This window comes from Rhineura floridana, chromosome 14 (assembly GCF_030035675.1).
Source record: "Rhineura floridana isolate rRhiFlo1 chromosome 14, rRhiFlo1.hap2, whole genome shotgun sequence".
In the NCBI taxonomy this organism is placed as follows: Eukaryota; Metazoa; Chordata; class Lepidosauria; order Squamata; family Rhineuridae; genus Rhineura; species Rhineura floridana.
The window spans coordinates 38617476-38631031 of NC_084493.1; the positions used below are offsets into that span (position 1 = coordinate 38617476).

The 13556-nt window shown below is 42.4% G+C and overlaps 1 protein-coding gene across 8 annotated transcripts in view; it reads right to left on the reverse strand.

Moving 5' to 3' along the window:
• The window catches only part of TCF12 (transcription factor 12), a 367927-nt gene that overhangs the window by 86435 nt on the left and 267936 nt on the right, over positions 1-13556 (reverse strand). For all 8 annotated transcript variants that reach the window (XM_061595499.1, XM_061595501.1, XM_061595498.1 and 5 more), the window contains one exon: positions 4810-4912. In XM_061595499.1, the coding sequence (XP_061451483.1) occupies positions 4810-4912 (103 nt within the window). The remainder of the gene's footprint in view (positions 1-4809; positions 4913-13556) is intronic.

Genomic DNA, 13556 nt, shown 5'->3' on the forward strand with positions numbered 1-13556 from the left:
CCCTAAAGATTGGGGAGACTGCAGCTGAGCCAACAATTGAGCACTGGGCACCTCAGCCTCAGCCTTAAGAAGACAGGACTTGAGATTCTACCCTGGTTTGCTTTGCAGATGATCTTTGCCCAGAGGAGGAGCGAGACCTGCTAGGATGAAGGAGGAGATCCCACCAAGCTATCAGAATTAGATCTGTGGGACCTTCTCCCTCACCGCTTAGAACTGTGACTCCTAGAGCCATGTCTGTGCTTAGACTTCTTCTTGTGATGTCCCCTAAAAAAGTGTGCCCCCCTCTCTTGCCATGGGCAGAACCCAGGGAACCCTGAATTTCTGCAGAAATGAAAGACTTAAGCCAGGATAGAAATTTGGGGAACTCTACAGCAATTGGAAAAACCCCAGGGGTAGAGGGAACTGCTGACCACAATGGGCAAAGTTGAGGCAGAATACCTCTCTTGACTAACTTCTTCTAAAACAGAGCCCTCCGATTCAGAGCATTCTCTCTCCTGAGAGATAGAAGGGCAAGAGATTGCTGATGCTGCAGGCGAAGTCAATGCAGACAGGCACTCTCCCTCACAGCAGCAGCAAACAAAAAAGGTGGGAAAAAACCACCATCAGCATGCCTCACAAAACAGCAGAGAGTGAGGATGCCTCTCTTCTAGGCCACTGCACCCACAAGTTCAACACACACACACACAAAAATAAAAAAACAATGGTGTAAAGCAAGGAAGAAACCAACAAACCAACAAACCAACAAAGGCGATCCTGCTCATACCAGATGGCTGCAATATATCACCTCAAAACGGAGTCACACAGTAGCACTTGTTGGCCATCCAAAATAACAGTTGTGCTCTAAGTTAAAATTTGAACCCTCAAAACCTGTCAGATGCTGCATCTTTACACTATCTCAAGAGTGGGATGGATAGAGAGAATACTATGACTCTATTATGGGCTTTTCCATTTTAGGCAATATTATCACAGAAAGGTTTGAAGAGTTCTCTTACTTCATCATTCACAGTCACTCCCCCAGAAAGAACAGGGTTGTAGTCTGGGAGTACCTCTGGATCTGGGCCTCCTCTTGGATTTCTAGGCTGAGTCAGCAGCCAGAAGCATGTTCTCTAAACTTCACTTGATATTCCTGCAGTGCCCAAAGCTAGAAGAGAGGGGTCCGACAACTGTGATGCATACCACGACAACCTCCTGTTTATGGACTATGGAAACATGCTCTATGCAAAGAGAACTGATAAAAATGCAGAAATTTTAATTAGTAGAGAATGCAGTAGTCAGGCTGATTGCTTGCGATGGCTACATAGATAGACTATAATCTCATTTTTCCATAACCTCCATTTGCTACCAGTCTATGGACCAAATTCAAGGTTATGGTCTGGTGTTTGCAACCTAGATCTGGGACACATAAGAGAGTGCCTTCTCCATTATGTAACCTCACCACTGTTATCCATGCAGAGATCTAGCAGATTTATTTCAAGTGCCTACCACTGCAATATCAGTGGCAATGATAATGAGGGGTTTTCCTATTGTAGCCCTGAGACCATCGAATCATCTCCCACAAGAAGAGAGTGGTCTGTTTAAGCAATCCTTGTCAAAAAATTTCATTTAGACTGGCTGAATGTACAGACTAGTACTACAGATGATACTTGCCTCCATGCTTTTTTCTTTGATTATTATATTAATTTCTTATCTGTTCCCATCTTAGGAACATTTTGTTGAAACACAGGTTCATAGAATCATAGAATAGTAGAGTTGGAAGGGGCCTATAAGGTCATCGAGTCCAACCCCCTGCTCAATGCACGAATCCAAATCAAAGCATACCCAACAGGTGGCTGTCCAGCTGCCTCTTGAAGGCCTCCAGTGTTGGGGAGCCCATCACCTCCCTAGGCAATTGGTTCTATTGTCGTACCACTCTTAACAGTTCCTGTAACTTGTACCCATTATTCCATGTCCTGCACTCTGGTTAAACATTTTCTGAATAAATGAATAAAATAAATCTGGGCTAAGAACCCAGTGAAGGGAAACGGAAGACTTCTGTCTTCGTTGACTCCCATAGAGATTGTGTGGGAGAGGAGAAAGGCATGGGCTCCGTGTCAGCCCTCTGGGTAGACTGCTGCCACTTCAAGGTCATTAGAGGAGATGTCCGTGGGTGTAGTTACTGGTGGGCAGCTGCACAGTTGCTATGGTATTTCTAAGAGCTGCTGTCACTGACGATGGCGTTTTGTTATTCTTGCCATGCTGTTGGCGTGTTGCTGAGCTGCTGTGCTGTGTTTGTTGTTATGTGCCTTCAAGTCGACTACAACTTATGGCGACCCTGTGAATCAGCGACCTCCAATAGGAGTATCTGTCGTGAACCACCCTGTTCAGATCTTGTAACTTCAGGTCTGTGGCTTCCTGTATGGAATCAATCCATCTCTGGTTTAGTCTTCCTCTTTTTCTACGCCCTTCTCTTTTTCCCAGCATTATTGTCCTTTCTAGTGAATCATGTCTTCTCGTTATGTGTCCAAAGTATGATAACCTCAGTTTCATCATTTTAGCTTCTAGTGATAGTTTCATCATTTTAGCTTCTAGTGATAGTTCTGGTTTAATTTGTTCTAACACCCAATTATTTGTCTTTTTCGCAGTCCATGGTATCCGCAAAGCTCTCCTCCAGCACCACATTTCAAATGAGTTGATTTTTCTCTTATCCACTTTTTTCACTGTCCAACTTTCACATCCATCATTACTGGTTTCTGCTAGTGGTATGGTATCGTCTGCATATCTTAAATTATTGATATTTCTCCCTCCAATTTTCACACCTCCTTCATCTTGATCCAATCCCGCTTTCCGTATATGTTATGCATATAGATTAAATAAATAGGGTGACAAAATACACCCCTGCCTCTACTATGTGGAACCAATTGGTTTCTCCATATTCTATCCTACAGTAGCCTCTTGTCCAGAGTATAGGTTGCACATCAGGACAATCAGATGCTGTGGCATCCCCATTTCTTTTAAAGCATTCCATAGTTTTTCATGATCTACACAGTCAAAGGCTTTGCTGTAGTCTATAAAGCACAGGGTGATTTTCTTCTGAAATTCCTTGCTCCGTTCCATTATCCAACGTATGTTTGTGATATGATCTCTGGTGCCTCTTCCCTTATTAAATCCAGCTTGGACGTCTGGCATTTCTCGCTCCATATATGGTAAGAGCCTGTACTTCTGTGTACACTCTCTCCAATTCCTCTTCTTCTGCATTTCTGTTGGAGCACAGACTTGGATGATGGTTATGTTAACAGGTTTCCCATTTAATCTCATTGATATCACTCGCTCAGACCTTGTGTTGTAGCTCCTAATTGCTTTTGCTACATCACTTCTCACTATTAAAGCAATTCCATTTCTTCTTAATTTCTCATTCCCTGCATAAAATATTTTGTAGTTGCCTGATTGAAAATGTCCCATTCCTGTCCATTTTAATTCACTCACACCAAGTATTGTAATCTTCTAAAAAAATTGACTTTAATAGTCAATTTTATTGTAAAGTTGATATGTTCCATTTCTTGCTTGTCAATTTCTAACGTTCCCTGGTTCATGCTTCTCACATTCCCTGTTGTGTGCGTTGTACAACTCCGGACTCTCCTTTCGCATCTGTGCGCATCAGCCTCTGGGCTTCCTTTTGGCTTTGACCCAGCTGCGTCATTAGTCACAGCGCTACTCGTACTTGTCCTTTGTTCTTCCCCAGTAGCTTGGTGAGTGCCTTCTGACCTGGGGATCTCATCTTCCAGTACTATCTCGTGTTGCATTTTGAATACTCTGTTCATAGGGTTTTCGTGGTAAGAGATATTCAGAGGTGGTTTACCATTGCCTTCCTCTGAGTTTGGATGCATCTTAGCCTGGTGTCTCAGCTTTGACCATGCCGCCTTGGGTGCCCTTGCTGAAGTCTAGCCTCTTGGTCTAGACTACTGATGGCATTGCTCTCAGCTTCTTCAACACTCTCAAACCCCCTCACCACGTTAAGGTGTGCATCCTGGAGGGGGGCTGTGTTGTGAGCAGATGACACAACTGACTCCGCCAGCACCAGAACAAGCTTCACCTATACAACAGGACTGATAGGCCACCAGGCTGTTTTGAAGCTCCTAACCAAAACAAGAGATTCTGACCACCTAATCTAGAATACATGGGCCCTTAAACTGCATGCTCCATAATATCCAAGGATATACTTAACTTCAGGATGAAAAAATGGAAATGGACTGCCTTCAAGTCAATTCTGACTTAAGGCGACCCTATGAATAGGGTTTTCATGGTAAGCAATATTCAGAGGGGGTTTACCATTGCCTCCCTCTGAGGCTGAGAGGCAGTGACTGGCCCAAGGTCACCCAGTGAGCTTCATGGCTGTGTAGGGATTCGAACTCTGGTCTCCCGGGTCGTAGTCCAACACTCTAACCACTACGCCACACTGGCTCTCTAACTTCAGGATAACATTATCAAAATGAACCAAGAAGAAGCTACAGCACATTTTCATCTCCCACAATCTCTCCTATCCTGCATGCCCCCTTTTTCCCTCCCCAATTCTAACCTCAGTCAATACTATTAATTTACTTGCTAAATGTAAATGTACTGCCTTCAAGTTGATTCTGACTTATGGCGACCCTATGAGTAGGTTTTCATGAGGCTGAGAGGCAGTGACTGGCCCAAGGTCACCAGTGAGCTTCATGGCTACGTGGGGATTCGAACCCTGGTCTCCCAGGTCGTAGTCCAACACCTTAACCACTACACCACACTGGCTCTCCAATTTACTTGCTAGGTAAGTCTAAAAAAAAGTTGCTTACTTACCTTGCAAAAAGAATGTGCTAGCAAACATACTGCTTGGTGGTTTAGGAGACGGGTAACTTGGAGATTCTCTGTTAAAGTCATCTGAATTAGATGGTGCATAAACCTAAACCCATGAAATGGAAAGGAAAGAAAAGGATAAACATGTAATGGTTGAAAGTCACAATAAAGTTTTCAGTTGCGAACAAGTGGAGCATAGAATAATGTAATAAGCACAGCAGGATCTAAAGCTGCAACTTAACTCCCTGGTTGCAAATACTTTTCCAGGAAGCTGCCAAAGTGATGCAAGCAGGCCCAGCCAACCCATTCTCCTTTCCCTTTCCCTTTCCTCCAGGGTGCTAATTCAAACAGGCAACTGATAAAACTTGATAAAAGTTGGCTGTGCTAAGCAAGTACAGGGTCTTCCACAAACTCACTGTTCCAAACATGAGCAATAAATATATAGATGGGTAGCTGACACACATACATACACTAAAACAGCTACCCATCTAAAAATATTCAAAGGAGTTTATGTGCAATCCAGGAGTAGGCAGACTTCAGGCTTATGGGATTTACGTTTTGGGTTTTTTTAATGAGAACTCTGAGGCCCAAAAACCAGACCTCAGACCTACAATTACAACTGAAGAAATCTAAGCTCATAAATTTGTTTTGAATATCAGAACTGTACCAAGCTCACAATCCCTCCACCCAAATATTTACTTATCTCCCCCCCCCAGTTTTCTTCATTTCACCAGTATAATTAGGGGAGGGGGGAGAAGAGAATAATGTTGTTGCTATTGTTAAGGAGTTGGGAATAAAAAAAATCCTTACTGATTTGCTTCAAATCACCCACAGATCTACCAGTAAATCCCGATCTATCTTCTGTGTATCGCTGCAATGCACCACACTACTAAAAGCAGAAGAGTCCCACACTCTTAGTTATCCAGAATTTCAGCAAGCAACTTTTATAAGTCTGGAAGGCCTCCACACGCACACTCGTATACACACCAGTCTCATTGCCACCCTGGGCTCCTACTGGGAGGAAGGGCGGGATATGGGCAGGATATAAATATAATAAGTAAATAATAAATAATTATCTGTTATCAAAAGCATTGTTTTTCTTTAGATAAACTTGCTTCAGATTTTTCATGCTAACAAATGAGCAACATTCCCATTTTAGAATCAGCCAGATATTGCTGGTTTAACATGCAGATAGTTTGTCTGTACAGTATATACTAGCTAGCGCATATTTTCAAATTCAGTCCCAATTTTTTTCACTTTACCCTGGCCTTTGACACCTGAGATGTATCTTTTTTAGGACCCACCCTATTTTGTCATTTTAGGTTGGTTTTAATGCTGTATTTTAAAATTGTTGTAACCCACCCTGGACATTTGGGTGAAGGGCAGGTAATAAAGGTTAACAACCACCACCCTTATAATTACTGTGTGTGTGCATACAAGTACGCACACACGCACACACACACCCCTACTACACGTGATTACATAATAAAAACATCATGAAGTTTTTCTTCCTGTGGCCCCTGCATTTCATAATCCAAGGTTCTCTCTGAAGCCCCTCTGCAAATGGCACATTCCATGCCATCAAAACTCACAAGAGCTGCCAGACCCTCCCATGGCTATAGGCCTGCCACCATTCTGACTTTGGGGGGAGCAATCTTCTCTTATAATTGTTCCTCTCTTGCTGGACAAATGAGAACAGACAGTAACACAATCATCATTGTGATTGTTTTCTTAAAAAGAAGAGTTTCTATGCTTGTTTTACTGCTAGAAAAAGTAAGAAAAATTGAAAACTACTATTTAGTGTACACAACAGAACATTCTCCAAAGTGACTGTAGTTAATCTGCATAACAAAATCCAGAATGTTTCCCCTGCTTAGACATTCCAATATATGCAAATATTTCTACTGAAATTCAAAGGAGCTACACAAATAGAGAACATTCTACACAGCAACAAAGTGATCTCAAAGCTGTTTTGTGAACCAAATCAACACCACTACATGCATTAGGAAGAGAAGGATCACGGAAATCACCAACTTTTATTTTTTTTAAAAAAAATCTTCCTGAAAATTTTTATCTATTATAAGGATCCTGACTAATCTAATTTAGTACAGTAAGGCTTGTTACAATTTACAAGAAGTATACCAGTACATTCATAGCATGCATACAGGCATACCCCGCTTAACGTCGCTTCACTTAACGTCGCCTCGCTATAACGTACATGCTCCATATGCCCGTATTGCTCCAGAAACACAGCTAGCAAGCCACTTACAGGGTTAGGGTGAGGGAGAGGCGCGGCAGCGCAGCAGCAGAGGCTTTAGCAGGTGGGGGTGGAAATAGGCACGACCGCACCACTGCAAATCAGCTGGGAGGCGCGATCGCGATCAGCTGGGAGGCACGGCAGTGCAGCAGCAGAGGCTTTAGCGCATAGGGGTGGAAATAGACGCGACTGCGCCACTGCAAATCAGCTGGGAGGCGCAATCGTGATCAGCTGGGAGGCATGGCAGTGCAGCAGCAGAGGCTTTAGCAGGTAGGGGTGGAAATAGGCACGACCGCACCACTGCAAATCAGCTGGGAGGCGCGATCGCGATCAGCTGGGAGGCACGGCAGTGCAGCAGCAGAGGCTTTAGCGCATAGGGGTGGAAATAGACGCGACCGCGCCACTGCAAATCAGCTGGGAGGCGCAATCGTGATCAGCTGGGAGGCATGGCAGTGCAGCAGCAGAGGCTTTAGCAGGTAGGGGTGGAAATAGACACGACTGCGCCACTGCAAATCAGCTGGGAGGCGCAATCATGATCAGCTGAGAGGCACGGCAGCAGAAGCTTTAGCACGGGGCTTTGAAGCATGAAGGAGACGGGGGGGAAGTTTTAAAAGGTAGCGCTTCACTTTAAGGACATTTTCGGTTTACGTACTCGCTCTGGTCCCATTGAGTATGTTAATGCGAGGTATTACTGTACTTAGTAACCAATTGTCCAATCTTCATAATCCAAAGACCTAAAATATAGTAGGTAGAACTAAAAATTTTAGCATATATTGCAGTTCCTCCAGTAAGACCCACAGGAAGCAGACATGTAGGCAAATGTTGACTGAAGTATCAAAGCCAACACCAACAAAAGCACCCATCTTTGAAACTTTGCTGAGCAATGCTCAACAATTTTTGTGAGCAAGCCTGAAGCTCAGCTCTCCTACCAATTGAGATGCTTAATAGTCTAAGCAAGGAGAAATGGAAAAGGAAAATTGTCTGCAAAAAATCTGTGACAGCAAAATGGTTTTACAGACCACTTTTACAATGAAAGTGTAAGAAAAAGGCCCCTTCAAAGAGGACCAGAAGTGTTCCAGTGCAGGCACACAACTTTATATAGTTTTGGCATGTTCCAGTATCTTAAGTATAGCTTCCAAAAACATAGCTGTGGTGATATCAAGCTGCACTTCTTCCAGACTTGATTCAAAGATCAAAGAATTCTTGCAGCAGAACACAACTGATGTGGTCTCAAAAGACTTCATTAACTCCAGATGTGGTGAAACAGTCTGCCAATTCCACAAAAAGAGTGAGCTCTCCTTTGTCACAGTCAGAACGACCCACAAATTAAAACCAGATCTCTTAAGTCATCTGATCACCTGCTCTCCCCCCCCCTCGGTTAATCACAGGTTTGATATTTTGTTACTACAAACCAATATTTAAAAGTAAAAGAGGAGAAAAGAATTACTGGGATTACTAGTCTATGAGTAACCAGATCTCTGCTTATAATTATTACTTGACAATGAAAGTATTTTAGACATTAGAAGGGCAAATGCTTCATTCTAGCTGACAAGCTTTAAGTACAGCCAAGGCATGGGACCAATCCAGCACAAAGCAGACTCAGGTGTTCATAGACCAAAGATCTTGCTCTTAAAGGACCTACTCATGGACCATTAAATAATACAATTGTAAATGCTCAACTGTTTCTTTGGACTGACAGGAAATGGACAAGGAGCAGCCTGCAGCAAGTCACTCATGCAATTTTTAGTGGTGATAGATGGCCATGGACTGATGTAGGCCTGATCTCAACAACATTAGACTGCATAAGTCTTTATTCTGTCTTTTAATATAGCTTAAATAGTTTGTATTTTTTACACTTAGAAAAGCAACACACTAGGAAGAGAGCGAAAGGAAAGGAGGGCAGGGAACATTTTCTTCCACCTTTCCTCTATTGCATTCTTCATCATCTACTTTAGACTGTGTACTTTGTAGACACACAGACTTGCCTGTTTTACCTATGTAACTCTTAAGGTGTCATGAACACTGATGGTTTAATATTTTTAAAAGCTTGTCTTTTAAATCCAGGTTGGATAAGGGGGAATGTGCTCCAAAGAGGAGGGAGAGTTCTTCACTCAAGCAAGTGTGCTTTTGTCTCCCCATCTTTATGCATGTGTTCTTTCCAGGGCCGGCAGCAGAGGGCGGCCAGGTTGGGCCTTGGGCGAGGGCCCCTGAAGGGCCCCTCCTTAGGGTGGGTGGGTAGTGCTCCCTTCTGTAATCCACGGCAGCATTGGCTCCCGACCTTGCTGCAGATTGCGAGAGGGAGCTCCCAGGCACCCCCCCTACTGCCACGCAGGCCCATGACCCCCACCTGCATGCATGCCCCACCTACCTCTCCCTTGATGTAAATGCTGGTTGCACTGTGGACACACGCCTGCCAGCAACCAAGATGGCAGCCAAGTTTTCCCTAAGGGGCTCATGCCCCTGCCACCATCTTGGTTCATGGCAGTAGAGGCATCAGCCTCTTAGGGAAACCTTGGCCACCATCTTGGTTCATGGCAGGCATGCGCACACAGTGCGGGCAGCATTCACCAAGGGAAAGGTAGGTAGGTGGAGCAAGCATGTATGCAGGTGCCAGGGCAGGCAGGTGCCCAAGCACCCGGGCATGCCTGGCGCCGGTCCTGGTTCTTTCCTTCATTTTGAAGAAATGACAGCATGCCTGTCTTGGAATACCATTGATCCCATTCAACCTAATCAGTACATGACATCCAAATTGCCAAGCGCATCTGACATTCTTGGGTTGGTAAGCCACTGTTCTATTTAAGGTGACTTTTAAATGTTTCCGTCTTACAACATGATTTTTTGGTTACTAGTCTACTCCAGCCCATCATCCAATTAGGAGAAATTTACCCACACAAATGAATCTGCTTGACAGGACTGAGTCATGTTTGCGCCAGAGACTTTGGATTCAACCCATATATATATAGGAACCTGATTATGGGCCAACCAATTTCTGGAGACTGGGGGAAACCATTTGCCTGGGGAATTTATGCTAAAAATGGAAAACTAACCATAGCATGATTAACTGGACTGGAAAATGAACTTTTTGGAAACTGCAATGGCAGTATGCCCTTCCTAAGGTGCTCCCAGCTAATTTCTCCAAATAAAGCATTTATTTTCCATTGGTTTTATTCAGTCTGTATTGCCTCACCTCTCTTATGATTCACTTTCTAGAGAGTTGAGACCATGATCCAGTAAAAGGAGTACCAGATGCAGTTAAGCCCAACCTGAACAAGTAGCGTGTGATGCTGCTAACAACAGTAGGCAGACACATGTGCTGTGCTGTTTTCAGCACCTGCTAAGAACCTTTTGTTTAGGCAAGCCTACCCAGACATGCAGTATTTATTTTATTATGTATGTTTTTAAAACTGCTGATTTTACTTTTGAAATTTTTAAGTCAAGCTGGTCCCAGGCTGAGGTCTGAAGGCACATGAGGCCAGCTCCCTGCTGAAGCTAAGCAGGGTCAGGTCTGGTCAGTGCCTGGATGGGAGACCGCCTGGGAACCCTACGGAAGCCGCCTTGGGTTTCCATCATGGAAAGAAAGGCGGGGTAGAAATGTAATAAATAATAAATAAGTTGTTTTTAACATTTGATTATATCTGTAATATATATTTATATTGTTTTATGTAAACCACTTAGAGGTTTTGATAATTAAGTGGTATATATTGCTTTTTAAGATGTTATTTAAGATGTTGTTTAAATATGTTTTTAGGATGTTTTGCTTTAATATGTTTTTAAAGATGTTTTGTTTTAATATATTTTAAAGACTTTTGTTTTTGAGATGTTTCAAAATGCTTTTAGTATTTTTGTTTGCCACCTTGGGCTCCTTCTGGGAGGAAGGGTGGGATATAAATTTAATAAATATATATCCTGTTAAAAATAAGCAAACAAATAAATCCACTTTGTCAATATGGCTTTGAGAATGGTGGCTTCTTGCTATCAGGAACCACAAGTTAGATCAGAAACCAAAGCTTACTAAGTCTGTGAACATGGGGCTCACACAGACAATGTATGTGGGCATTGAAATCCATGCGCAACAATTCAAGTTGCAGCAATCTATAAAGTACACGAACATCAGATATGGCGGTGCCCAATTTTAAGTAAGAGGCCTCACCTTCCTTGTCATCTTAGATGCCAATACTGTGAGACATCCCAGCAATCAGTGGGAATAACCTTCAATCCCATGATATGCCAAAGGTCGTTTGTCAACAGAATTTGCTAGCAAATCCAAGAACAAAAAAATCAGCTGATTTAGACATTAAACTAAATGTCTAGTCATTAAACTAATCATTAAACTAATGACTAGTCTAGTCATTAAACTGAGAAAGAAAGACTATGAAGGCCTGCTCAGAAGAAACTTCTGGCCATTTTCCTGCTTGTTCTTCTGAATTTGCCCTAATAAAAAAAGCTGATCAGCTCTGGAATGAATTTGTATTGACACTCAACAAAGGACTGAAGCAACATTATTTCCTGAAGTGTCTCTATTATTCTACCAGTCTTTTCCTCTTTGGGCTATAGGAAAACAGCCTTCAGTTCATAGCTTTCCATCTATCACAGAACGACAAGAAATTGCTATAATTTTTTGAAGATTAAATGTTCTACCTTCTTATATATTGTCCAATCAAAAACCATATAATGTTTGTTTAGGCTTTTACCATGTCTAAACTCAGTTCTTCTACCTAAGCCTAATCTACTATTTCTAAATCCTCATAACTCTTCACAGAAAACTGGATTACTAAATTCATTCACCACACACACTATTTCTGAACAAATATTCTGGTAGAAAGCTTGGATAACATGTTAAAATACACACTTTATTTCTGAGCTTGGATAACATGTTAAAATACACACTTTATTTCTGAACAAATATTCTGGTAGAAAGCTTGGATAACATGTTAAAATACCGTAAAATAGACACCAAGATAACAAAGAGCAATGCCAAATCAAGGAAATTCCCATTAGGAGGTGTGGTGAGGTGTATGAATAGGGGAACACTCAATACCGAATGGCATCTAGTAGAATTTAGACCTGCTGGAGATGTAATAATTACAAAAGCAAAGAGGAAAATTCTGTGGGAGAAACAATAGGATGACTAAAGGAAAGGAAGTGCTCAGAATGCATTTTGAGATAGGAATCACCCCGAGCAACCATGAGGGCGGCTTTTCACAACATATTTCCTACACAGAGATAACCGAATGCAGCAAACACAGTCATAATCACAAACATGCGAGTTGCTGTTTTGCTACAGAAGGCAAAGCATCAAAGCAGCAGCTTTCCAACAACTGCACTCACACCAATATAGATACTGTTGGTATTTACACATGGTGATGTACACTTGTTAAAGATTTAAATATTTATAGCCTGCTTTTCAGTTTGATAGAGATGGACTCCATATCATGTGTGAAGCAGCTCTGAATAAATTAAGAATGTCAGAACATCAGAAGAGCCTGCTGGATCAGGCCAGTGTCCCGTCTAGTCCAGCATCCTATTTTCACAGTGGCCAACCAGATGCCCCAATTATAAACCCCAAAACAGGACCTGAGCGCAAGAGCACTCTTCCCTGCTGTGATCTCCAGCAACTGTTAATTCAGAATCATGCTGCCTCCGACCGTGGAAGTAGACTATAGCCATCATGGCTAGTAGCCACTGATAGCCTTATCCTCCATGATTCTGTTTAATCCTCTTTTAAAGCCATCCAAGTTGGTGGCCAAGTTGGTGGTCATCACTGCCTCTTGTGAGAGGGAATTCCATAGTTTAGCTATGTGCAATGTGAAGTACTTTCTTTTGGCTGTCCTAAGTCCACCAACATTCAGCTTCACTGAATGGGCATTCTATGGGCAATGAATTCTACCCACTTTCTCCATGCCAAGCATAGTGTAATATGCTTCTATAACTTTTTCTCTTAACTAAAAAGTCCCAAATGTGGTAATTTGTCATCACAGGTTAGTTGCTCCATTCCCTTTATCATTTTGGTTGCCTTTTTCTGAACCTTTCCCAGCTTGGCAGTATCTTTTTTGAGGTGAGATGACCGGAACTGTAGAGAGTATTTCAAATGTGGTTGCACCAGAAATTTGTATAACAGCATTACAATATTGTCAATTTTATTTTCAGTTCCTTTCTTAATGATGCCTAGCATGGAATTTGCCTTTTATCACAGCTGCCACACACTAGGTCAACATCTTCATTGAGCTATATACTACGACCCCTGGTCAGTCACCACCAGTTCAGACCCCATGAGCATATTTGTGCAATTAAGATTTTTTGCCCTAGCGTGCATAACTTTACATTTGTTTACACTGAATTTGCCATTTTACGGCCCAAGAAAATATTCCAAATAGATTAAGGTCAGTCTGTATTTTGCATCCTTGCCATCTAAATTCTTGGTATTCTTGGCATTGCTATGGTACAGTACATTATCAGAGAGATGTATGACTCTGAACCCTGAGACCTAATGAAT